Raw genomic sequence first — 26869 nt, 5'->3', positions numbered from 1 at the left:
TATATAAGCTCTTCTTAAGTTTGCTTGCTACCAGTGTTCGGCATTGGAGGACTATGTCTTCGCAGACGAAGTCGTCTTTCACACTATAATGGACACCTGCATGTGTACAGACGTCTAGATGAGCAGTATAGAGGAATTCAACAGGTTTGATGGTGACTTTGTGATGGTGTGGAGAAAGACTACCTTCATAGTTGCAATAATCTTTCAGAGTTTCTGGATGCTTTAGTGCTCGACAACATACTGGAGGATCAAATTGTACTTACTGCGTATGGTGTTGGACCTGCACTTGTCCTTATGCAGGATAATATCAGACTACAAGTTGTAAATATCAAAGGAACTTTTTACTGGAGCATCAAATCAGAGTAATGGATTGGTCTATCATAACTTCTGATCTGTGTATCTCTTAGAGCACATATGAGATCTGTTGGACAAATGTGTTCATAAGTGTCCTGTTATACCCCTGACACTGCAACTGCTCACTGAGGCCTTTTTGAAGGATGGGGGAAGATACTTCATGAACACATGCAGAAATTTGTGCGAAAATATAGAGTTAGCCAAATTAAATAGTTTAATTACACTTTTTTCCGCACTGTTGCTTCAAATTTAGCTTCTGAAAGAAGTCTATAAATTTTGCAAAATATGTAGTTTTTTTTTTTTGTAAATGAACAATTTCCTGTAATAATGGTTTATATCTGACATACTTCAAAAGTTGTAGGTGCTCAGAAAAGTGTTCTTCTAATTCTATGGAGCAGTGTATTTCTAAATGCATTTTTTAAATAATTATTATGTGTACATTTTCCTATTGACTTTAATATTTTAATGTGTAAATTTAATCTAAAAAGAAGATAGATAACACACAGTCCACATTTGGACCTAAAGGCTGATTTACAGGCTATGATTTAAGATACCGTAATTGTATATTGTTAAAACTATTATATCGTCATTGTTCCTGCAATAACTCCTATGTGCAAAATATAAAATTTTTCAGTAGGAAGAAAAAACACATTTATTCATCCTATGGCAGCCGTACGTAGGAAACTGTGAATTCTTACATTTTCGAAACAAATATAAATATAATTACATATAGGAGATTTTATTATTTGCTGTATCACTATTTAAGTTATTTAATAGAGCAAAAATCTGAAAATTGATAAATAATATGTCACATAGGAGTTATTGCAGAAACAACGACGATATAGAAGCAGAATATGGATAGTGAATAAAAGAGAGAAGAAACTCCAAACCGATAATTAAAATTTTTAAGAAAACAAGTAGAGATCTTCAGAAAGATTAAAATATTTGACTTAAAATGTAAACTAAAGAACATAGAGGTTGTAGGACAGCTTTTAATGTTTTAGATGTAATTTCATCAAAACCTGGTGAAGTGTCATTCTTTAAATTATTTGCAACAGACATTAACTCGATTTTGGTAATAGGATGCTGCTGTATTTATATTTTTATCAGATATTGATTCTTTGTTAAATTGGATATCATATGTACAGTGAACGAAAACTTGGAATATTATTACCAGTACATTTTTTTATTATTATTATTATTATTATTATTATTATTATTATTATTTCCACATTGTTCTCAAGTGAATGGTAATATGCAGTGTCCACTATGAATGATATTGATATACAGTAAAAACCCCACTTAAATGAAACGGTGGAGTAAAAATGTATACAGTTTTTTTTTTTTTAACATAACACGCACTTTTTTCTTAAAAAAAAAATACTGTCTAATAAAATATAACTGCGTCTTATGTTTCGAAAGACTGTTAATGTTCACTACTACTGTCTTGATCTTACTCCAAACCATGGCTGCAAATAAGGTGAATGCTTTTTATCCTCTCAAATACCAAACCAAAGAACTATGAAAGAAGCTCAGTTTTGAAAAATTAACAAAATCATATTTTTCTGGTTTACCAACAGCGTGCAAAAGGGATGCCATTATCTGGACCTATAATTCAGAAAAAGGCTAAATTTATTAATAGAGATGTTAGAGGAAGAGGAAAAGATTACAGAGCTAGTTCTGGTTGGTTAGATTTAAAAACAGACCAGTAGTGAGTGATTTCATAGTCAGAGTGCACGGTGTCTCACAGCAGCTATGGCCAAGAAAATCGAGCCTTTTTGGGAGGGGTACATTGTGACACTTTCCAATGCCAAGTAGTTTAGTGAAAATAAAAGAAGCCTGCAGAAAACGTGGGTTCGTTAATTCCAAGAAAGGCACCTTCTGTGTACGTAATAAGACTGGTAAAGCTCGGATGGGATTAATTTGTATCATTTGAAGGGGTGCAACTTGTGGCGGAGGGTGGATTTGCTTGCTTTTTTCTCTCTGGAATCTATGAAAGCCTAAAATACTAATATGATAATAGTTTTACTCCATTATCATAAAACAAAAATATGTTACAAATAAATTACATATGGAAAAATATTTTTTTTTTCAAGGAAATATGCATTTACAGGCATAAATGCATAACCCATATCTTAATTTTCAAATATCATCACTATTTATATGTTCCATTATATTATATATGCAGTTTGCATATCAGTTCAGGCTCTATTTATGACAGAGTTTAAAAGATTAGATATTAATCATTCAAAACTCTGATCCATTTTGATTGAATACATGTATAAGTTCAATCCAGTACTAGGGTGCCATTCCAGAAAGTTGATGGACACATTTTCAGGCGAGTTTTGTCGTACTTATAATTTCTTAACTACATGACATATTCTAATGAATTCCAGTGATCAACAAATGAAGGATCAATGTATCCAACGTAATCTTGAATTGAAACAGATGACGTTATCTTGTGATTTTAGGCACGAATTGTCTACAACAAAACCAATATGAATAATTTTTTGAAGTGGCTGAAGAAAGTGAGATTGCTTGTGCAGTGTTCCTCTGCTACAGCATAACATCCTTAAAATATGCCATGGACTCTGAATTACAGAATCCAAAGAACTGGGTTTGTAATTCCTTAGATTAAGTACCATATGCATACTATGATCAAACAAAGTTATTTGAAAGATGCATTAAAAACACATATTCAGTCAAAAATGAACTTATGGTCCTTAAAGTAAAGTGCACTAAGACACACCACTCTTGCTGCCAATTATCCTGGAAATCATGGCAAGATGACAAATCTCACTTCTAATCTGGGCCCTTTCAGTCCATAGTCATTACTGGCAGAGTCAACTCTGTGTAATGTTTTTACTTTCATTTGTCGTGCAAATATGAAGAACTTGAAGAAAGAAATTAACTTTTAATTTCAAACTAACTGAATTTTGTTCAGCTTCATACAGAATATCACTATTTTCTAAGTTGCATATATACTTCAGTAATATAAATGTATCCCCAAGGAAGTGTACGAAACTTTCCATTGATCTCATATGCATGCACAATATATTTGCTAGGCAGGAAATTCGTCCATAGCTTGTAGAGTTCTTTGCATGGTAGCAGTAGTAGTACAATATTCCAGATATAGCATAGGACAAAGGCAATGACACGGAATTGATACATGATAGAGAACATTTGTGAGTAACACTTTTGTAAGATCGTACATACTTCTAACTCACGTAATACATACACAACTATTCTTGAATTATCTAGCATGACATTTGCATGACTAGTGGCATTCATGTAAAGCATTTTGCATGGTGGCATAGCATAAGTAGTGATCAATTTCATTTCCAGAGTTAGCACTCACTACAGATGGAAACTTGCAATCAAGTTGAAAAGTCACCCATGTCCAGGAGATTGATGAAAGTTTGGAGCAAACTATTATAATATAGCTGTTTTACAGCTTTGTCTCTCTAATGACTCGGGCATAACATACTAGATTGAAGTTTGAAAATGTTTTTCAGCAAAAATTTTAGCTTATAAATCATTTATCAGGTATGTCTCACATGATAGTTACTTGCTACAAATCCACGTGATCCAGATTCGATTTTTAGCAGGAAGTAAAGATGTCTTCTGTACATAGTGGCTGTCTGCATCCCTTGTCTTGAGTCCTATGTTTTAAATGGTAGCTTTATCCCTCTCTGGTGGCATTAACAAAGAGTTTCACTATTTGTGAATGTCTTAATATTCGTAATCTTCTTAAGTGTCGCAATGGAAAGAGCTAAGATGATGATGACGAAGATGAATCTTATTGTTAAAAATGATTTCCAGTGTAACGAAGTTTGTCAGTGTAATGCAAAACAATGAGTTCTTTGGAGTAGTACTTGCATTTTATATTCGACTTGTCTTCTTGCAGCTCAGTCACCAGAAAACCCATACTCAGTTCAAGGGGGCTATGACTCTGTGGCGAGTCTTCCCCCAGCTGGTGGAGGGGGAGCCCCAGGTCCCCCCCATCACCACCACATAAGTGGCTCTGTGCAGGGACCATACAGGTGAGTGTAGCACAGTCAGTAGTAGCATTGTGTATTGTGACAAGCTGGTATACTGTAGTGATATTCCTATTGTAGCACGGGGATGTCTGCCCAGGAGGTCTCTGGGTCTGGGACCATGGGCAAGCGACTGCAAGGTCACCCGTTAAAGAGCTTCAGTGTGCCTGCCCCTCCACCCCAATCAGCACCCTCCACTCCCCAGCAGAAGCATGTTGGTGAGTACCATACTGCACACACAAAATTCTGCTCTTTGCAGAACAAGCACTGATCACCGGTCTGTCCACAGCCCCTGCAGTAACCGTGCGGCCGCAAGGGTCAAGTCCATACAAGAAGGCGGGAATTTTGGCAGCTGGTGCCACTGTTACAGCCAAGAGCCGATCTACAGCAGCAGCACCCAACATAACTCCAGCAGCAGCCGCCTCCAGCACGGCCACAGACGAAGCCAGCAGCAGCCGCATGCAGGTGGGTGGTACAACTTTGTCGTCCCATAAAATGACAATGTATGTGAAAGACATGCACACACATACATACTACATAAATTTACATTTGCTTTGGATGCAAATAAAAAAAAATATACACGTTTGACATTTATCAGCTTGACAACTTTTGAACATGTTTTGTAAATAGTCTTATATAAGTGAAACAAGTAAGTTGTAGAGTGTATTTGATTGTTACAGCCATCATACAGTACAGAGGAGCTGAACCAGGAGATGGCCAACCTGGAGGGCCTCATGAAGGACCTGAATGCCATCACTGCATCCGAGTTTGAGTGCTAGAAGTTCCTAGTATTACGTGGCCTACATTCCAGCACTCAGCAGGCCATGACAGTGCAAGTGTTGAATGGATCCCACTATCACTAATGCTTTTATTTTTGCCTCTTTTATATGTGTGCGTGTGCGTCTGTGATGCTTCCAGTGCGCAAGTGGTTTGCAGGTGCATGCTGGGTTTTCTGCTTCCCTCCAGATCACGGGAAGGAACAATGTGATGGAAGAGCGAGTGTAATGTGATCGGTAGTGCCAAAGAATCCGTCCAGTTCCCAGAGATCCCGGGGTCCCCCTGCACTTGCGCACTGGATTCCTACCTTCAAGTATTAATTGTACATAGGACGGAGCAGTTGTCTTGCCACCACACAGATCTAACTTAATGTACTGTATGCGTGTGTGCTATGAGTGAGTGGATGTGTTTTTTTATATGAGAGCATGATCCTTGTGTTTGGTTGAGACATTGGATGTAACTCCATCTGGTAGAATGTAAGCTTTTTAACAAGTTACAATCTAGGTGTATTTTTTACCCTAGGAGCCATTTATAAAATGAGTATATACACAATATGATTCTATTTCTTGCCCTGTTGTACCCAATTCGTTTTCCAGGACGCAGCAGAAGAACATTCAATACATATTTTGTTATATTATCCTCGGTAGTCTAGTGATTATTATGCTTATTTCTAGACCCAGGTGTCATTGGATGAAGCCAAACCGAGGGCTATGGATATTTGGGTGAAAAATCGGAACTTGGGAGAAAAAAACATCCAGAAGGAAAACAAAACTGTATATGCTATGTCATACACAGTTCATAGCATATATAAGAAGCCTACAACATTCCGTTGGCCTTTGCGTTATGTGTTTATAGTTTCTACTTTCAAGTAAACTTTGTTCTCCCTCCGATGTCTAAAAGAAGGAACTGTGTGAAAATGTTCTAGAACAGCGTGTTCAACTATTCTTTCCAAAATACACTCTCTGCTTGTAAGGGCGATACAACTTTCTCTTTCTTCCACCTTCACCCTTATCTGTCTTTCTCTACTCTACTAGACTTGACTAAGCGTGGACACGCAAAAATGGATCTTGAGAACTAGACTCAACCTGCAGAGGGATTAGTTGAACACACCGTAGAATCTTAATATTATTGTTGCTGTCAAGAATCGTTGGCTTATTGATCCCTGTAGTTATCAAACAATTCGTCAAACATTAAAAACTGGAACTTCGTAATAAGAAATAGATAAAAATCAGTATTACACTAAGACTAACCAGAAGTGGAAGATGGATGGTAGGGAATAGTTCTCCCTCTAGTATGTGCATACTTTATTCATTTCTCTGTCAATCATCAATGAAAGACATTTCTCCCATGCCTACTTGTTATTTCATATGAGACAGCCACACAGCTAGGTTCATTTATAAAACTTTTCAAAGTGGGAGTATGCCTTGCAGCCATGTTGCCATAATGAAACCTGAACAAATTATATTGAAAGTGAAAAATAGATCTACTTGCAAGGGAAAGACATGGGATGTTTAACTTTTTTTTTTTGACTGACTGCAGAGGCAGAAGTGAAGAAGTTAATAGAGACAAAAGTAGTAGAGGTATCCCTGTGTCCATCTACCACTTCAGACTAATCCTACTGTGATACACATTTTTTCCTTAGTTATATATTTAAAATAGTAGACACAGACTTTATTTATAAGTATATCACATAATCCATAGCAACATCAGTGCAGGCTGGTGTTAAGGAACTGTAAGAACAGAGGGCCAATGCGGCTTGTGTCACTTGTGGGGTGCAGCTTGGTATAAGCCAGGAACTGTCTGCGCAGTCGTGAGAGCTGTGCAGCAGTTGTGTGGGCTCCCAGTACACACGTGCCATGACCTGGAATCTTCACTTCACCCTCGAGACCTAGCTGCTGTGCAGACAAGATAGCTGTCATGATATCTTGAGTGATTCTGTCCATCTCATACAAGAAGTTGGTCGAGGATAGTGGTGCACACTGGGTGGACTGGTTGGGTGGTGGGGCCTTTCTTTCGTACAGTGCTCTATGCATCTCCTCAAGTGGGATCTTGTCTCCAGCCAGGACAGTAAAGAGGGGAGCATCCCATCGGTTCCGACTGTCGGGGGATTCAAACCTCATTGTGAGGGCATCAAATGTCTCCCGTGTGTAAGGATCTTGTCTGAGCTGGTTCCACTGCCATGCCGTCTCAGGGGATACCTCGCAGTGTACTGTGCACTGAGTTGTCTTGCTTGCCTTGGACATACAGTACAGCTCATAGCGGTAACCTGCACAATCAATATGTGAATTATACAGTGCTGAAAGAAATCATTGCATATTATTTAATTGCAAACTTACAACAAAATATGCAAATTTATTTTTTGTGCTAAATAATCGCATATTTCTTCATAAATTTGCAATAAATTAATATGCAACAATTTTTTTCAGCAAAAACTAATATACAGGCTGTATCAGAATTCAACCGAAGAAGTTGTCCTAGATAAGTATTTTGAGATAGGGAATTAGGGGTTTGCGGTTTCAAACTTGCACATAATGGGGTGAAATATTTTTTGGATCAATATATCACTGATTGAACCTGCATGTGGCATAGTGATATATTTGAAAATGTGTTTGATACAATATTGCTATGTCTCTGTGGCACAGTTGGTAAACATTGTAGACAGTTTCTATCAGAGGATGATGTCAAATGTTCAAATTTCAGCAGGTACTTGAGAAACTTTTATCATCCAGTCTGCTGTCGAAAAATCTGAAAGTTAGAATTTATAAAACAGTTATATTACTGGTTGTTCTGTATGGTTGTGAAACTTGGACTCTCACTTTGAGAAAAGAACAGAGACTACGGGTGTTTGAGAATAAGATTCTTAGGAAAATATTTGGGACTAAGAGGGGTGAAGTTACAGGAGAATGGAGAAAGTTACACAATACAGAACTGCACGCATTGTATTCTTCACCTGACATAATTAGGAACATTAAATCCAGACGTTTGAGATGGGCAGGGCATGTAGCACGTATGGGCGAATCCAGAAATGCATATAGTGTGTTAGTTGGGAGGCCGGAGGGAAAAAGACCTTTAGGGAGGCCGAGACGTAGATGGGAGGATAATATTAAAATGGATTTGAGGGAGGTGGGATATGATGATAGAGAATGGATTAATTTTGCTCAGGATAGGGACCAATGGCGGGCTTATGTGAGGGCGGCAATGAACCTCCGGGTTCCTTAAAAGCCAGTAAGTAAGTAAGTAAGTACTTCTTTAACTTCATTTATGTAACTTTAAACTAGTGTTGTAACATTAAAAAACCAGCTCTAGCTATTTTGCAATGTACGGTATGTAATAATGACAATAATTGTTTAGATGGGTGAAAAACGGATATAGTTTGAGAAATGCATATCTATTACTCTAGACAAGTCACAGTATGTTTATCAATAACTTGTGTACATACATTGTGCATACCAGTATTCTGTTTAATAGGAAATATCTTAACAAAATGGTTAAATAAGAAAAGAAAGAAATTTCCCTTTTCGTCTTCCTTAGAGGAGGAAGTAAGCAATATTCAGGAATTACTGTACAGTACAGTACGTATATATATACTGTAATAAAGGAAAACAAATTACGGTATTCTTTCACTACTCACTGTTAGTTGGAAAACAAGTTACAGGAATTGTTCAAAGGAACGACCTCGCCTTGAGTACAATATTTTTCTACAGCAAATTAAGTGCTTTTTCCGAAGTAATATTTTTTCTGTCTTAATCATTAAAAACTACGTAAAACGAATTTCATACGTCTTAAACATAAAATGGACAAAAAAAATGCATGAAAATAATACAGAACACAAAAAATCATTCACTCGTCACATTTGCTGGAGTCCAATACAACTGACTTGATCTCAAGTGAACTGTAATGAACCAATGGCTAGTACTTTACAGTACCTACACTCTTGCCGAAAGAGTAATAAATAAATAAATACTACAATACGTATTTCTGTGGTTCAGAAAAGAAAGTATTCAGATAGCCTATCTCATCAATAAAATAAAGAGGTACTGGGATAAGAAAAAAACTATTGTGTTCACACTCGAACATACTACTTTCTGGCCTGAGGCTTGACGCATTTGTCTATTACACCAGAGTCTCTTATCGATAATTTCATTCTAAAATAGGTGCAATAACGAAAACGAATGAGGGTGAAACAAGTAGTGCAGTGGAGTGCTGTCTCATTATTTGCCGACAATTTTACAGATTCTCTGAAGGCTAAATTTTGAAAACGCGATTATTTGTTAACTTCTGGGCTTCATGCGATCCCTAATAAGGTCCGAAACCATCACATACCATTTCACACGTCTATTTCATTTTAATACTGGAATATGAGTATCAAATGTAAACAAATTTAACAACTGATAACTCGGATATTTTTCATCGGAGACTCTGGGTTCCTTATATCAAATTGCCTGTCTACAACCCCACTATAACCAGATAAATTTCTTCGGTTGAATTCTGAAACACTTTGTATATATATATATATATATATATATATATATATATATATATATCTCGCATATTTTATATGTTTGCAATAAAAAAAATGCAACAATTTTTTTTGAGCACTACACAATCTCAATCCTGCAATTTCTGCCTGAATAGCCATTCAACAACTTACCTTTGATATAATTACCTCCATCAATAAGAACTATGTCGTCACGGCCAATCAATCTGAAACAAAAACACTGATAATAATATCACTATATTTCATGCACTGAACTGTGACAGAGCAGTTATACGACGATTATGTGAACATCATCTTCCTCCTGTACAATTGTCAACCTAGTGCAAGCAGTTCAAAAGATGTTAACTTGTTCGCAGTCAGTGCAGTGAACATCTTGTTATATTGAGTTTAATATTTTCGTGTGTGATAATTTTCCACTTCTTTGTTCGTTTACTTATCTAAAATTCCAAGTGCAATTAAATCTGTTGCAGAAGCTTAATAATAAGATGTCTTCTCCATATCTGTAATACGCATGCAAGAAAATAGTGGAAAAGAACAGGATTCTTAATACCTTCAAAAATGAAAGTGAAACAAATAGCTACAGTTTTAATTTTACTGACTTCTTACCCTCTTCAATAAACTGTTTAAGTCTGTGCATCAAGTGCAGGATTTCATTGGACAAGCACTTATGTTTTATAACGTCCTTGAGAAGCTTTAAGTAAATAATTTAATTTTTGGCACAATGCTATATTGTCGCAAACTAATCAGAATAAACTTGTAACATAAACTGCATTAATTATTTTAAGAATGCAAATCATTATTAAATCATAACAATAAAATTAAACATGTGATTCAGTGTATTACATATATTTTGTCGAATGTCACGTAATTCAGAATTTTTTTCAGGCTTAATTTTGTTTGGACTTGAACACCATAACTTCTTGTTCATATTTTTCTCATGAATGTGACAAGACTAGTTCATAAATTCAGCCCCTATATTCATACATAGAAACAAGAACTTTAGCTCTAACCAAGCATTCCTTAAGTGAAGTGTGATTTTTTTTAACAACCTGCATAGGTATATAGCCTACTTTTTTGGCGATTATGATTAATTCTGTTCTGAGGTTGGGACATCCATCAGATCAGATTCTGTTCGCTCCATATGATAGGCAAGTGTGATGTGATGATATTGTGTTAGGGTTTTCTGCAACATGGCTTTAGAAGAGAATATTAATGCTTCAAGAGAAGAGAGGGAAACAGAAACACTTAGAACAACTGAATATAAAGAAATACCATCCATTTTGTGCATTCTATCCTGTTGATAAAATAACAAAAAATAAACAAATTTGCAATCTGTGTGAGAAGCCATTATGTCCTGAAATTCACTAGCTTTTCCTTCGGAAATGTCAAGAATGTGTTGCAGCAGAGGGACATCTTCTGTAGTCAAGGTTAGTAAACAATATGAATAGGCCTAGTGTAATTTTAATAGCCAACTGTAGCGGACCCTGTTCACCGGGAATGACAAGTGCTGACAACAGGGCTGCTTGCTCCCAAGTGTCGTAGAGAATGTCGTAGACCACTTGGTATAAAATTAAGAGAATAGATCCACTGCAAAATATTAATTTTTACTCCATTTGTATTGTATTTAGTACCGGGAAAGAAGAATCCAAAGGTAGCCTAGTAAAAATGAGTATTTGATGTGGACCAAATTTGTGATACACGGTTTAAGTTTTCATTACCGTGGTTTACTGCAGGTGTTCCCTTTCATTTTCTAGGTCATCGGAGTGATTTTAGAAAGTGCTAAGAAATGACATTCACGTGTTTATCATTCACCAATGCGATACTTACTTTGATAACTATTTATTTTATATAAATGACTGAATGTGTTCATATTACTACGCATAATTGTCTCATTGTGGTAATATATAGACAAATAATTATGTAAATCAATTGCTCTTTGGACAATTAGGCCTACCACAACTTTTGTTGTAAGATAGGGTACATACCTCTGTGTTTCAGATTTAATCAAACCACGTATCTGTTTCTCTTTTGTTGAATCTGGAGATACAAAAACAAAGATTTATTTATAAGCTTGCTTATTTGAACATGTAACAATTCTCATTTTGAAATAATCTCATTTTCATTTCACTTGCCTAAGAATAAAGCATTTTTATTAGTTCCAGAAGCAACAATAATATCATCTTCACTGACTAAATGCACAATTCTCTCATGCACATCTTCAAAATATGATTTTATCTGTAATGCTCGTGTAGATTTGCCGCTTGATGGGATGCCTGTTATTAAAATGAGAGGCATAATACGAATTAATGTTTAAGTATTCCACTTTCCAAGTATTCTAACCACGAGCTCTTGATTCTAACCTCATTCACAAATTCTTAGTTCACAACAAAAATAGGGTTATAACACAGACCACTGTGCACAGTCTAGTATATACATTCACAAAGCACGAGTTTATGAGGGTACTAAGAACAATAGACTGTGTAGGTACTATTTCGCATTATCTGTAATGAGGTGATGGTAGCGATCCTAGTGGTTAGCAACTAACTTTGGATGAATATTTACTACGTATTAAGCTTCGTGACTGTATATCCTAGACTGTAGTTATAATAAACAAGAAATAAAAACATTTCCCACGTGTTCGCCAATTAGCTACCAGAATGAAAGCAGATGTTTCATTGGACGGTATTTCTGTAGACAACACTATGATTGGTGCATACTATGGAAATTATAATGTATGATAGGTTCTTATAGGTTCTGAGTACTCTACGGTATGATAGGCGCGGATAGGCGCTAAGTAAGTTTGATGCCTTCTTGATAGGTCAAGGGTCCGAAGAAAATGGATGATTTAAGTACGAGAAATGCTCGAAAAATGAGAAATCCACATGATGACGAAGAAGAAAAAGCACATTTTCAACGAATTGTTGCTGCTTTCAAATATTACAGGTGAGACTCTAAGAAAGAGTAAGCAATCATTTAGTCAGCTCTAACCTAACCACAAAATTTAAAGTGTATAATTCAATATCAATTATCTCTGTTTTGTATGTTTTGAGCGCTTTCTGTTTATAATATATGCGTTCCAGAATTCAATTTCATTTGAGGTAGTTGTTTTCTCATACTTAGTGCATTTGTATTAAATCACGATATAGGAATTACCGGTGTTTGGCTTGTTTAAGAATTAATAGGTTAGTATTAGATATGGCTCAGTATTATAAATATATTTTAGAGAACATTTTTACTGTTTGACAGGACCCATTCTCTTCAAAGAGTAGCCAAAACTGAAAGCTATTTAAGATCGTTACCTGCACATCATCAGAAATTGTTAGATAACTATCGTCGACATTTGCAAGAAATTAGAACTTGCATCGAAAACAATGACCATATTATTAAACTGATCATCAAGGATGTGGCATACATGTTCGAGAATGTACATCCGACGAGTCCTTCGGAGCCGGTGCGTACTTCATGGTTGTGCTTGTAAAGCTTAGGCCTATATAAAGGTAAAGTTTGTGTGGTCTTATTACATTTATTTCTTTTCAGATTAAACTTCTAAGCACCCGTCCCAGTGGAGCAGATTTGGAGAAAGTGCAGGCTACTCTAAAACAATTTGTTCGCGACTGGAGCGAAGAAGGAGCACAGGAACGTCAGACGTGCTACCAGCCCATTGTTGAAGAGGTCGTGGCACATTTCCCGACGGACTTATGGTGAGACCTGTTTGCTGGACTGCATTCGACGAGTCGGCGCACAGACCACACTCTCATCACTTGTTGTATGCTTGCAGCTTGCCACAGGACGTACGTGTGCTGGTGCCTGGTGCTGGGCTGGGGCGTCTGGCCTTTGAGGTGGCACGCCGCGGCTACACTTGCCAGGGTAACGAATTCAGCCTCTTCATGCTCTTTGCGTCCAACTTTGTGCTCAACAAGTGTCGGGGCACCAACTTGTACCAGGTGTTCCCTTGGGTGCACCAATTTGTGAACAACCTGCGACCCGAGCACCAGACACAGAGTGTCTCCTTTCCAGACATCAATCCAGCGGACCTTCCCCCAAACGCTCAGTTCTCCATGGCTGCAGGCGACTTCTTGGAGGTACAATTTTTTTTCCAGCTTCAGTTAGGCTACTTTGAGACTTACAAACAATATGCTAAATCACAGTAGCTTACAACAGTTTTCTTAGTAGGAGTAGAAGAAAACTAAATTAGGGAAAACCTCAATATCTGTTGCTGGTAAGCTCCCTCCAGTATCTCCTCCACCCAACATTCTATAGGATGCGTGGGAAGTTGAATGAAATTATGTTCCATGTTGTCGAGCAGGTGATCAGACATCTGGCCATGGACAAGAGACCTAGAGAGAGCAGCAACAGCAGCAGCGAGAAAGAGAGAAGATAGGGAAATCAGTAGAGTATTGGTGAAGACGGTGTAGGAAAAGTGGCACTAGCAACATTTATTGAGTATCACTCGTGAATCTTATTATTTAAATTACTTTCATAGTGTTTAACATGATAAAATATTTTTGGTTTTTGCATCGTGTCAGATGCAAAACCAAAATTTCTCATAGGTATCAATTCTTTTCCTACTTCCTTGAGGATTGATAACATTGTTGTTCATATTTGCAGTTAGCAGAAAGATTACTAGCTTTCAGTCTTGCTATTTCTGCAAGGCATATAAGACCAGGAAAGATATGCTAGCTTGGAGCTTGATAGCTATTTTTACTGTATTTGTATGACAGGATTATCAGAAAGGTGAAGTTGGTGTAGACTTTGTGATAGTATGAACAGTTCTGGTTCTTGTTAAAATGTTTAAATATGTCTTTGCAATATTTTGTACGTTTTTTTGCATCATTTGATTTCTTTTGTATGGCCTGTAAAATTTTTCCTTTGTCAGAAGGGAGTCAATTGTTGATCTATAGGTTTGTAAAATGAGAGTCAATTGAAGCAAAGGCATTGAATAGAGATATCATTTGCATCAGTCTTGATTGTAAATGTGTTGTCTGCTTCACGATGTTTTTAACTTCAACAGTGCTTAAGTATTTACTGAAATACTGTTTTTTTCTTTTTGAGAATTGTAATTTTACTCCGTTATTTTTGTATAGGAATAGTTCTGTGTTTATATAAAATTGACGCATATTTGATTATATTAAATCTAGCAGCCACAGAATCAGTAAATATGCAAATGTATTTATCAGAAATTCGAGAAACATACTGAAGAGCAGCATCAGTAGTCAGAAAAGTTCAGTATCAAGACTCGAGGAAGATGGAATATGGTATGAACTAACTTTCGTGATATTTTGGAATATAATAATTTTTTTTTTAACCAGAAATGTTCATCTACTTCTTGCACCTCCACTCTATGCCTGTAATTAATTCATTTACTTAAATTCAGGTTTCTCAATACTTTCAATTTTGAGTTGTTTCCCTTTCAAACTGGGTTGTCCATATATCCTTTCTGACTGCTTGTGTTCAGTTTTTATTTCTGAATTCAACATTTGGTCATATGTGTAGATATTTTTCTCCATCTGAGAAAATGTGCTCTTTTTATTAGACAACATCCATAATTCTTAATCTTTTATATTCATTGTGTTTCGGGACTTGTTCATCTCTGTAATTATCTTATTGTGTTGTAGTTGTACACCAGAGATGTAAAAATGTGACTCGTGGAGTGATTTCCCCTCATCTCCCCCTACCAACTTAGGTGCACAGAATGGAATTGAGGGAGAATCACAACCCCTCCCTCAGTGATTCCTCGAGTACATACTCGACATTCTGAGCAGCTCGGCTCCTCTGCTCCGCACATGTGTAATTCGGCTTTACTCCCACTACGTTACTGGAGTTGTCACTGGCGGGTTGTGTTCGAGTTTGTTTTGAGTCTCATGCTATGTTTTTGTGGTTTCATTTTTATAACAATTCATTTCATTGTTAACATACTGTATGCATGTTTCATTGTAGTTATTGTGGTGGGTATGTGTGTATATAGTCTTATTTAGCGTTCTTATTTGTCAAGATGTCCACATTTAATTGTTTCACGTATGAACTGTGTGATAAGACTTTCAATAAAAGATTCAACTTAAAAAGACACTACAACAATATACATTCTGGGTACTCTGGTACGAACCAGGAATCGTTCAGAACTACAGCTTTGAAGTGTGCTAACTTATATGTGTAAATACATTAAAAAATTTACTGACTTCAGTGATCACCTTCCCAGAGTGCATGATATACAGAGTGATTTATATAGAACTGACACATTTCTTTCATTAATTGTTTCAAAACGAATTGTGCTAGCGACAACTTATTATACCTAAAATGTAGAGGAATTTTGAGATATTATTTACCTCTATAGCAAATGTTGAAAATGTCCTCCATCCTGCATAAGGCACAACTCAACACGTCGTTCCATGTTACTGGCCACGCGTTGGAGGACTCTGTTGTCAATAGCTTGAATCTCCTGTGTGATGTTGTGCTTCAGATCGTCCAATGTCTGGGGACGTGTGGCGTAAACCCTGTCTTTTAAGTAACCCCATAGAAAGAAGTCCGGCGTGTCAAATCCGGAATCTCGGTGGCCACAGGTTCCTGGAAATTATTCGGTCGTCAAAGAAACTTGCAATTAGTTCCATGGATTCATTTGATGTATGGCATGTAGCGCCATCTTGCTGAAAATATCCTTGACTCAGCCCTACATCATCCAGTTGCTCAACAAACTCCATGAAAATCAGTCGGTACTCTGCAGTGTTCACAGTCTGGTTAAAAAAAATTAGCCCCACTATTCTCTGTGCGGATATTGCGCACCAAACTCCGATTTTAACCGGGTGCATAGGTGCTTCATGGATGATATGTGGATTTTCGATGGCCCAATGGCGTGAGTTCTGTGAGTTCACATAACCGGATAAATGGAACCATGCTTCATCTGTGAACCATGTGATGGACAATATGGCAGGATTTTGCACAATGAATGTTTGAAACCAACGACAATAATTCAATCTTTTTTCCTTATCTGGTTCCTGTAGCTGATGAACAACCGTAACCCTATATGGCTTTAGGCCTGCACTTTTCACAGCTCTCTGACACATTGAGTAGGTGTACCCTGTCTCCTGCGACAAATGTCTTAATGATTTTTTGGGTGACTGCTCCAGTCGTGCTCTTACGTCAACAACAACCGTGGGAAGCCTAGATGAACGATGCTTGCCCTTTTCACTCACCAGAGATCCAGTTGTTTCCAATTTGTTTACCAGTCCCAGTATTGTGTTTCTTTTGGGAGGATTGCGAACACCAAATTCTCTCTGGTATGCCCTTTGAGTAGCTGTAATTGAATTCGTAATCCAGTATTGCTTCACAAGGAAGAGTCGTTTATTTAATGTGTACTGCATTTTCACGACACAAAATGTCGAAAACAACTGCCAATAATAGGAATAAAACATAAACATCTGCGCATCTAGTGACAAGGAATCGAAACTCCAGAACATTCTGCTTAATTTGGTGCTAGAATTGGGTCATTGAATGAATGTCCAACAGAATAATTAAAGAAAGAAATGTGTCAGTTCTATATAAATCACTCTGTAGAATTACAAACTAATGAATTAGAATTCGAAAATTCTAGTCATTTCAAAGAGCGTAAAAAAAGTATCGAGGAGCAAGAAACAGCTTCATATGTCAAAAATCGATCTGGAAGTACGTGTACAGACAAAAAAAATCGTTTATTATCAATGTCACCATTTGGGAAATTACAGAAGTAAAGTTTCATCTCCAGGCAAAAGACAGAGAGAGATTAAAGTACAGGGATCCTAAAAAATTAATGCTTATTGCCCTGCCAGAATTAAGGCAGTATATTTTAATGATGGAAGTGTGCGGGTTAATCATTGTATAACCCATGTTGGGCATAAAATGGAACTAGCTCATTTGTCCTTACCTTCATGTGAAAGAAAAAACATAGCTTCAAAACTAGCCACAAAAGTACCTTTCGAAGCTATCTTAGATGATGTATAGAGTTCTGTCGAGAATGAAATCAAGCGGAGGGGTGGAGGTCGGGGTTTGGGATGGCTCACAAGCAACAAGTTATACTAAATATGTTAAACATAAAAATGACCTATGTAACGAGTACCGGGTACTAGGAAATTACCGAAACATCTTGTAACAAAGCAAGATTTACGAAATATAATAAGATAATTTTGTTTAGACAGCGACTCTGTACGCCATTCTGATGACATGCTGAGTGTCGAGGCATGGGTAGAGAAAGAAAGGAGAAACAATGAAAAAAGTTGCGTTATCCTCTATAAACCCAAAGGAGTGGGTATGGCAGAATATCCTCAATTAAAAACTGAGAATTTCATGCTGGGCATTATGACAGAGGCACAGTCAGAGATACTTAAAATATATGGCACTGACTGTATACGCATGGATTCCACTCATAGAATAAACGCCTACAGTTATGAAATGACAACACTGCTAGTTCTCGATGACACGAGACAAGGATTCCCATGTGGATTTTACTTTTCAAACAAATGACCAAACCGGTGTAGATGTATTTCTAAGGGCTGTAAAAGAGAAAGTAGGACACATTGACACTAAGGTATTGATGACTGACACAGCCGAAGTCTTTTACAATTTTTGGAAAACCATTATGAGCGACTGCGAAAAGAGGTTGTTTTGCAGCTGGCATGTCAAAAGAGCATGGCAAAGACGACTAGACAAAATAAAGAATGAAAAGAAGAAGAAAGACACCTATATTTAAAATTTGTGCTTTACATAATGAGTTAGACGAAAACGCGTTCGAAATGATGTTGCCTATCATGGTCAATGAGATGTGTGAAGATGAAGAAACGCAAGATTTTGGACTATTTAAAAAACAATTACCTAAAAAACTGTCAGGCTTGGGCTATTGCTGTAGAAAAAATGCTGGCATAAACACAAACATGCATTTGGAAAGGCTTCATAGCATAGTCAAACACCCGGTTTTTAAAGGGAAAATGGTAAAGAGACTCGACATAGCAATTCATGCTACAATGCGTTTCATAAGTCGCCAATTATTTGATCATTTGATTGTGCTCGAGAAGGGAAAAGTAATGAATAAACTCCGAAATGTAGGAGAGCGCCATAAAAAGTCCCTGTCTGTGAGTGCAGAAAGTGTTGCAGTTTCTTCTCAAGATACATTGAATGTATTTTCATCGTCTGCAAATGAAATGTATACTGTGACACTAATTGAGCCATCTTGTACTTGTATGCTGATTTGTGAATATTGCAAAGCATGCATACACAAATTTAATTGTACGTGTATTGATGCATGTATAAAGTGGAATATGTGCAAACATATGCACTTGGTTTGCCGCACCATAGAGACGAAAGAAACTTCCCACAGAAAGACTGAATCAGTTAATGAAGATGATGATTTTGTTTCTAAGCCTGGTCTTCAAATTGAGGAGGAAGAAGAGGAAAAATTGAAAGAAAAAAATGCGATTTTAAATTTTGTAGGGAATGGTGATAACTTTAAATCTCAAAATGTGAATGTAGAGGAAATGAAAATGGAGGTTTCAAATGAATTTCATTCTATTTTGGACAAAGTCACACAACCTAATCAAGTAGTCTTAATTAGAAAAATGTTAAAAAGTATAGTACCGTTATTGGATTCTGTTCAAGATGTCACAAGAAGTTTTCCAGCTGTAACGAAAAAAAATTGACTCTCAACGAAGATTCACAATTATAAAAAAGAAATCAAATAGTAAAGTAGTTTCAAAACCCACATCTGCAGAGACTCAAACTATTGCAGCCCACACTATAATTGGACATCTATCACGTGCTGGTACAAGCAATGAAGATACACAATTTCCTGAAGTGTAGAACAGTTTTATAGTTTAGGCTGTGTGAAATAAAACTCTGATTTTATCTAAATAGATAATCATTACTAATGTTATGAAAAATAGGCCTTATTATTTTAAACAGAATACGTGTGGTGTGAAAGTGATAGTGTGCAATTAAGACTTAATTATAATATGCATTAAAACAGTGACTGATGTCATAAAGAGGAGTCATATATCGTAGCCTACTTCAGTGTTCACGACTTCTGGTAAATTGAAGGTGAGTCATCTAAATAATAATTGTTTAAATCAGTGATCACTGATATGAACCACCTACCATAGGTGCAAGTGCGACAAATGAAACATTTACAACTAAGGTCATAATGTTATGGTGTGAAATAGAGAAAAAGTCAATAAGTGCCTTATTTTGAATGTTGAATTTGCATAAACTGCATGCATTTGGTTATCACTGGTCTTGATTGCGTAATTCTTTATATTTGTAATTATTTTAATTAGCTGCCTATAAATATCATCTTTGATAGCCATTCTAGAAGGGTTGGAGAAATATGAGAACAGGTAAAATATTTTCTCGCGTTTTTAATGTTAGATATTAATATTTAATAACACATATTAAATAGGCATACATTCATAGAATATAATTATGTAACAGTAAAAATGTATTCAATCATCGTAGACAAATACATTGCAAAAATACGAGCTATCATGACGACATAACTGAAGAGCAAAAACACATGCGCGGAGCTGAGGAACTGAGCTGTCCAGAACGTCAAGTCAAGTACATCTGCATTACATCAGTGCTGTAGGCTGGTAAGGAAGGGAGCAATAAGTCACGCATGATTTTTCCTCATTTACATCCCTGTTGTGCATACATGAATGAATGTTATTTTATATTTTCATCATGCACGAGTATTAATTATTTTTATATTATCATCTCTTTGAATGATTCTAATTATCTTATAGTGCCAAAAACATTTGTTTCAGTGCTACCAGTTGTAGATTAGAAGTATTGTTATTATTAAATGTTTACTATTACTAATTAGAAACGATATAACTACTCTTCTACATCACTCAGCATATATTGTTTTTTTCCCCTCATCACTTTGTTGAATTTCTTTCATTTGTGCTCCTTGCGGATCTACCTCGAATATTTGTAAACTTTATTTGGTGTAAGTAAGGAATGGATCATCGTCTTCTACTCCACCTTGCTCCCTTTACTTGAGAAGGTGGTTATGCAGCCCTTGCCATCTGGTCTTGAAATGGCTGACTATACTTTCCCCACCGAAACGCATCACCCTGCAGTGCAACCCTCCCAGAAATTTCTTTCCACGTAAACCCGCAATGGGACGCTTACATAAGCTTTCTCCCACTTCACTGCCCAACATGATATCACTAGTCACTTGGGGGGGGGGGGGGAAGGCAGGCGTATAAATACAGCCCTCTAGGGGCTGAGACGGCAGTGTACTCCAGAATCCACAAGTGCTCACATCTCCTCCCAATGTTAGCCTCTACCTTTCACCCTTGTAGAAATATTGACTTTGATTCTCCCGTATGTTCATCCCGGCTTGCTCGACCCTGGTTCCTCCTTCGAACCCTTCTGCTTTCGAAAAGTCGCGAAGCTAAGCTTGTTTGATCCATCGACATCCATGGAGCTTGTTCTTGCTGTCGAAAAGTTGCTAAGGTAGGCTAGCTCGATTTTTCGATTGCGAGAACTAACCTCGATCCCAGTTCCATCTCTCTCTTGTTCCCCTATCCCTATATCATACCTTCCAGACAAGTCTAACACACTCCTTCTCAGGCATTTCTGTTACCCCTTCTCCCTTACACACAAATTCTACCACATTATCGTAATGCTTCACACATCGACGTCTCAGGACGAATTTATAAATTATCAATTTCTACCGCAATTCTCCTGTTTCCCCTACCTCAGAACCAAGGAGAGACATATTATTTTTTCTTGCTATTATTCAATAAACAAATATTGTTAAAACAATCTTCCTTTTCTTCACTACAATAACACATCATCCCCCTTTAAAATTCAGCCCTCTTGTCCCCTCCCATTTCCCCTCTCTCCACCTCGAAGATATGCCAGAAGGATGTCAACGGAAACCAACGCATGACAACTTCTTAGTACATATGATTAGTCTGTTCATGGTTACAAGAATGAGGCTTAATCTGTCGATCCTGGAATCCCCTCAGCTGCACATAGCAGTACAGTACGATTTTTTAGTCCTGACAGTCGCCGGAGATGTGTGTCTGGGACAGGCGAATCCATTTAGTTACACCAAGGGGTGTTTGGGTTATTCACTCGCTTGCCTTCGGAGCGATCGGATGTCATGCGTGCAGTAGAGCAGTATGTTTCCAGTACAATTAACCTGTACTGCATTCCTTTACCGACCACTCGTCCTTATCTCTACTCCGGAACTCTCCCCACTCATCCTATTACTTCCCCTCTTTCGCGTTGCTGAGCTGTCAGGACTAAATAATCAGTCTGTACCTCTACATCCATCTGTTATTTCTGACTAGCTTAATTTAGAGATGGAATATTTATAATTCTAATTATAAATATTCCATCTCTAAATTAAGCTAGTCAGAATTCATGTGCATTGGGAAGTAGAAGGATACTATGTGATCTCTTTGCCCACAGGTATATACTGAAAAGGATGAGTGGGACTGTGTATGTACATGCTTCTTCATTGACTGTGCCAACAACATTGTGGCCTTCATCGAGACCATATACAACATCCTCAAGCCAGGGGGGCTGTGGGTCAACTTGGGACCTCTGCTATACCATTTCTCAGACCTCTCTAATGAGAACTCAATCGAGCCAAGCTACCAGGTGGTGCGTGAGGTGATTGTGGGCATTGGCTTTGAGATCGAGAAGGAGGAAACCCACGTGAAGACGACATATGCGCAGAATCCTAAATCCATGCTGCAGTACGAATACGAGAGTGTGTTCCTGGTATGCCGCAAACCAACACTGGATGAGGACCGCAGCCGGTAGCACCAGAGTTTTATGACAATAGCTGTTACACTAAAGAAAAAACTTGTTACTCATATCAAATCCATATAACGAAACTCTTCAGACCAAATGTCCCAATTCACAAAAAGGCATAATTTTTCCCATGTTCTAGACTCCAAGAGTCTTGAGATTATTAGCTAATGTAATAGCTTCAGAAAGTATAATTTACTTTTATGAGTGTTTTCGAAACAACGTGAGTCATATAGATTTTACTTTATGTCGTTAGTGTTGTTAGAATTTAAGTTTGCTTGTATTTTTACTGAATCACTTTATACCATCATCCTTCTGCTTCTGTCAGTTTTTTATTACTCACGTGTAATGTTTAAAAAATTCTTTATATCAGTAATTTCGGTCATAGATATCAATTATCGGATATGTTCCTTGTTAGAATCATGTTTAACCATTGTAATTCATTATTCATAAGTATAAGGAAAATACAGTGATAATAATAATAATAATAATAATAATAATGATAGTTATGATAATACTGTATGTACACAGAGAGCCTATTAAGTAACAAGATGACTTTTTTCTGAGTACCCTGCAAAATAGTATATAAGAAGAGGTTTTAAAAAATAAAGACATAATATAAAAATATTTTTAATATTTTGAAGGTTGTATCTAGCTTTGTCTTCAGATAAAAATAGGGAGTGAAAGAAAAAAGATTAATCTATACATTGGTGTTGTTACAAATAGCTAAATCTGGGCCCTGTTTCATAATGTTAACAAATTACAAATCACAAGTAAAAGATTACAGATACTTGTAAAATCTGTTTCACAATGCAGTCTTACTAATTTGTAGAGTATGAAAAGCTCTCCAAAATCAACTAAAGAAATTTACAGCTGGGAATGTTTATTATGCAATGTTGCCAAAGACAGTTTACGAAAAATCACTAAGTAGAACTAAAATTATCGTATTTTTATGACTGTCAATGGATGTGTTTAATTTTGTCCTAAAATAGATTATATAAGCTCCCTAACTGATATTTCAAGAATAGGAGATATAAAATCATCATCATCATCAATAGCTATCAGGGTTTAGGCCATTTGGCCTGTTCCGTCTCAGGTGAAAAGCTGGTCTCTCCATCGCTTCTTCGGGCGTCCACGATCTCGGTATCCAAGGGGTCTGTAATTTAATAATCTCCTGGGTAGTCTATCATTTGGCATCCGTAGAACATGCTCAAAGATATAAAATATTACCAAGAAATATTTAACAATATCCAGACATCGCAATATTGGCAATGCTGGAGTTCTGTGATATGATTCATATGTTACATTATTGGAATAATGCGTTGATTGGCCCACGATTTATGTTTAGCATGGCATCTTTCTAGGTTACTTGTGAGAATAAAATTACAAAAGGATAGAAAGGATATGAGTATCTGCATACCGAAGGCTTGAAATATATAAAGTTGTTGTTTTCAGGTTAGGCTCGACTTTCCCCGCTGGATGTAAATGAGGTCTTATATCTTGCAGCAGTGCTTCCACTGCATTGAGATCCATTTGAAATCTTTCATTATATTCATACAGCAATATTAACGTACTATTGGTTCTTGGCTGGAAAATACTCTATTATGTATTCTTTGATTAGGCCTATTTTCAATATCAAGTCTGAATCACCAGATTGCTAAAACATTGCAATTGCTCTAGTTTAACTCGTAATGATGTTCAGTTACTGATTAAATGTAATAAATTTGTATTTAGCTATATTCTTTATGCATAATTTGTTACACTTTCAAACTTTACACATCAATGGACAATAGTAAAATGTATGTGTGTACCTAAGGCCTACCCACTTCACTTGCGTGATTCGGGTTCTGTATATTGCGGATAGTTGGCAGGACTGTGACCCATTTTCATGTTGCAAACTACTTCGGCGGGTAACATGCATAATGTGTATCTCTGGAGAGGTATATCGTGTAAGTGTAGTGCAGGGAATGGGTGAGGATGATGATGATGATGATGATGATGATGATTATGATGATGATGAAGATGAAGATGAAGGGAGAAGGGAAACTCTGTGCCGGCACGTAGTCTACTCCTGTCGAATAGCACCAAGATGACCACCAGGCTTAATGTCCCCATCCGACAGATAATAATAATAATAATAATAATATTTATTAATACTATACACTTGAGCTACATTAGGCATTGCAGCCCGAAAGAGCAGAAGCTCGTGCTCGGGCGCAGTTCAGATCAGTTATACAAAATATATCACAAAATTACGAGAGTTCATTGAGCACAATCACATTAACAAATGGTAAAATACATACAGCATGTAATAACAGGGTCTATATACAAATAGAAAATACAGAAGTACATGAATATTAGAGTAACAATTTTAACTCAATTAGCTTAAACAATTAAATAATTAATCTGATTTGTTTCTTAAATCTATGTGTGTTAAGTGTACTTAGCTCAGGGTAAGCTCTAATTAATGTATTATATATTTTGGGTCCAAAATTTCTGCTGTGTTTTAATCCAGCAGTTGTGTGGCATTTGGGAGTATTTAGAAAGAAACTGTAGTTTTGTCTCGTCTGGTATTCATGAGGATCATATTTAAATTTATTGTCGTTTTTATGGAAGTAAATCAGCAATTTTTGTTTATAAATTTGTTCTAGATTTGATACGCCAAATTCCTGAAAAATTAATTTTGTTGGGTAATCAAAAGGTTTATATAGACAAATTTTGATAATTCTTTTTTGGAGCAGATTTAAAGGACGGAAAGTCGATTTTGCCATTCCTCCCCAACCTAAAATACCATACTGAATTATTGATTGAAACAGAGCTAAGTACACAGTACGCAGAACATAAACAGGTAAATAAGAGCGTAGAATGGAAAATTTGTGGATTGTTTTACGCAATCTGTTACACAGAAAGGAGATATGCTTGTCCCATTTTAAATGTTGGTCAATAATAATGCCTAAATATTTAACTTGTGAGGATATACTCAAAGCGTTACATGAGCAAGTAGGTAGGTTACAATCATGTATAGTTATACTTATATTATTATTTATTTCTAGTTGCTCAAGGCCATGTAATGTTAATGAAAATGGTATTAATTTTGTTTTAGAAACGTTCAAAGAAAGTAAGTGAGCATCCAGCCATTCTTTAATAATATTAATACCACTGTTAGAATTTTGATAAGTTTCATTCCAACTCGAACCGCTAAATATAACCACAGTATCATCAGCATAAGAATACAGAGTACCAGAATATTTCTCAATGTCAATTTTAAGTAAATCGTTGATATATATTAAAAACAAAACAGGACCTAAAATCGTCCCCTGAGGTACACCTATATCAATGTTACGTGATTTACTAAGGTGATCATTTATTTTAGTTGCTTGAGTTCTGTTACTTAAGTAAGATTTAAATAATTTTAAAGCAATTCCATTAATTCCTAATCTATCCATTTTATTCAAAAGTATACTGTGATTGACCGTATCGAAAGCTTTTTGTAAGTCTAGAAAAATTCCTAGACATTTATTTCCTACATCTAATTCTTGAATTATTTTTGAGGTAACTGCCATAATAGCATCATCAGTGCACAAATTTTTTCTGAAACCAAATTGATTATCATTTAGTAGTTTATTTTTTTCTAAAAATGTTATTAACCGTGTTTTTATACATTTTTCAAATACCTTAGAGAGACTGGGTAATAGTGAATGGGTCTGTAATTATTAAGATTACTTTTGTCACCAGACTTGTGAATTGGTATCACCACAGCATGTTTTAGGGCTGAGGGAAATACACCTTGAGATATGCACAAATTAAATATAAAGGCAAGTGGTTTAGAAATAGCTTCGATAATAAGTTTCAGGGTATTTGTTGTAATACCATCAGTACCAGGAGCCACATTATTTTTTAAACTGTTTACAATATTAATGATTTCACATTCGTTTACAGGAAACATAAACATAGATGATATACTTTTATTATAAAGCTTATAGTGATGAGTACCAAATACTTTCTTTTTTATATTAGATACGATATCATGACTTACATTAGTAAAATGATCGTTAAATTCATTTGCGATAGTTTCCTTATTTTCAATTGTTATTCCATTTCGACTTATAATTGTCTTTAATATACTATTTTTATTACATTGGGTGTCAGTAGCTTCGTTTATGGTCTTCCAAAATTGCTTTGGATTATTTTTATTTTTGTTAAATTTTTCAGAATAATATTTGATTCTCTGATTTCTTATTACATTAGTGAGAATATTTCTATATTTTCTGTAGTAATTTAATAAAACATTGTTTTGTGGGTCTCGTTTAACTTGCTTAGCTAACTTATCCCTAGATCGTATTGATTTAACAATACCTGTGGTAATCCAAGGTTTAATTTTTTTGTACTTACTTGAGAATTTGAGAGGGACATGATT

General features: G+C 36.2%; 3 protein-coding genes across 6 annotated transcripts in view; 2 read left to right on the top strand and 1 right to left on the bottom strand.

Moving 5' to 3' along the window:
• Positions 1–5720, top strand: part of fra (neogenin protein frazzled) — a 65961-nt gene extending 60241 nt beyond the window's left edge. For all 4 annotated transcript variants that reach the window (XM_069847528.1, XM_069847529.1, XM_069847530.1 and 1 more), the window contains 4 exons: positions 4262–4397; positions 4473–4609; positions 4681–4856; positions 5072–5720. In XM_069847528.1, coding sequence (XP_069703629.1) covers positions 4262–4397; positions 4473–4609; positions 4681–4856; positions 5072–5170 — 548 coding nt within the window. In that variant the 3' untranslated portion in view covers positions 5171–5720. The remainder of the gene's footprint in view (positions 1–4261; positions 4398–4472; positions 4610–4680; positions 4857–5071) is intronic.
• Positions 803–12242, bottom strand: LOC138715060 (protein KTI12 homolog). The gene is made up of 4 exons (XM_069847533.1): positions 11799–12242; positions 11652–11703; positions 9820–9872; positions 803–7434 (listed from the first exon to the last, which is right to left on the bottom strand). The coding sequence occupies exons 1-4, from the start codon at positions 11959–11961 to the stop codon at positions 6875–6877; spliced, it is 828 nt and encodes a 275-aa protein (XP_069703634.1). The 5' UTR covers positions 11962–12242; the 3' UTR covers positions 803–6874.
• Positions 12243–12306: 64 nt separating this feature from the next.
• LOC138715059 (carnosine N-methyltransferase) lies at positions 12307–23077 on the top strand. Its single transcript, XM_069847531.1, has 5 exons — positions 12307–12609; positions 12913–13117; positions 13204–13367; positions 13445–13748; positions 22108–23077. The coding sequence occupies exons 1-5, from the start codon at positions 12503–12505 to the stop codon at positions 22462–22464; spliced, it is 1137 nt and encodes a 378-aa protein (XP_069703632.1). The 5' UTR covers positions 12307–12502; the 3' UTR covers positions 22465–23077.
• The last annotated feature ends 3792 nt before the right edge of the window (positions 23078–26869 follow it).

Source organism: Periplaneta americana, chromosome 15, assembly GCF_040183065.1.
Source record: "Periplaneta americana isolate PAMFEO1 chromosome 15, P.americana_PAMFEO1_priV1, whole genome shotgun sequence".
NCBI classification, from domain to species: Eukaryota; Metazoa; Arthropoda; class Insecta; order Blattodea; family Blattidae; genus Periplaneta; species Periplaneta americana.
The sequence above is the reverse complement of the archived record's forward strand: the minus strand, read 5'-3'. Positions and strand labels throughout refer to the sequence as shown.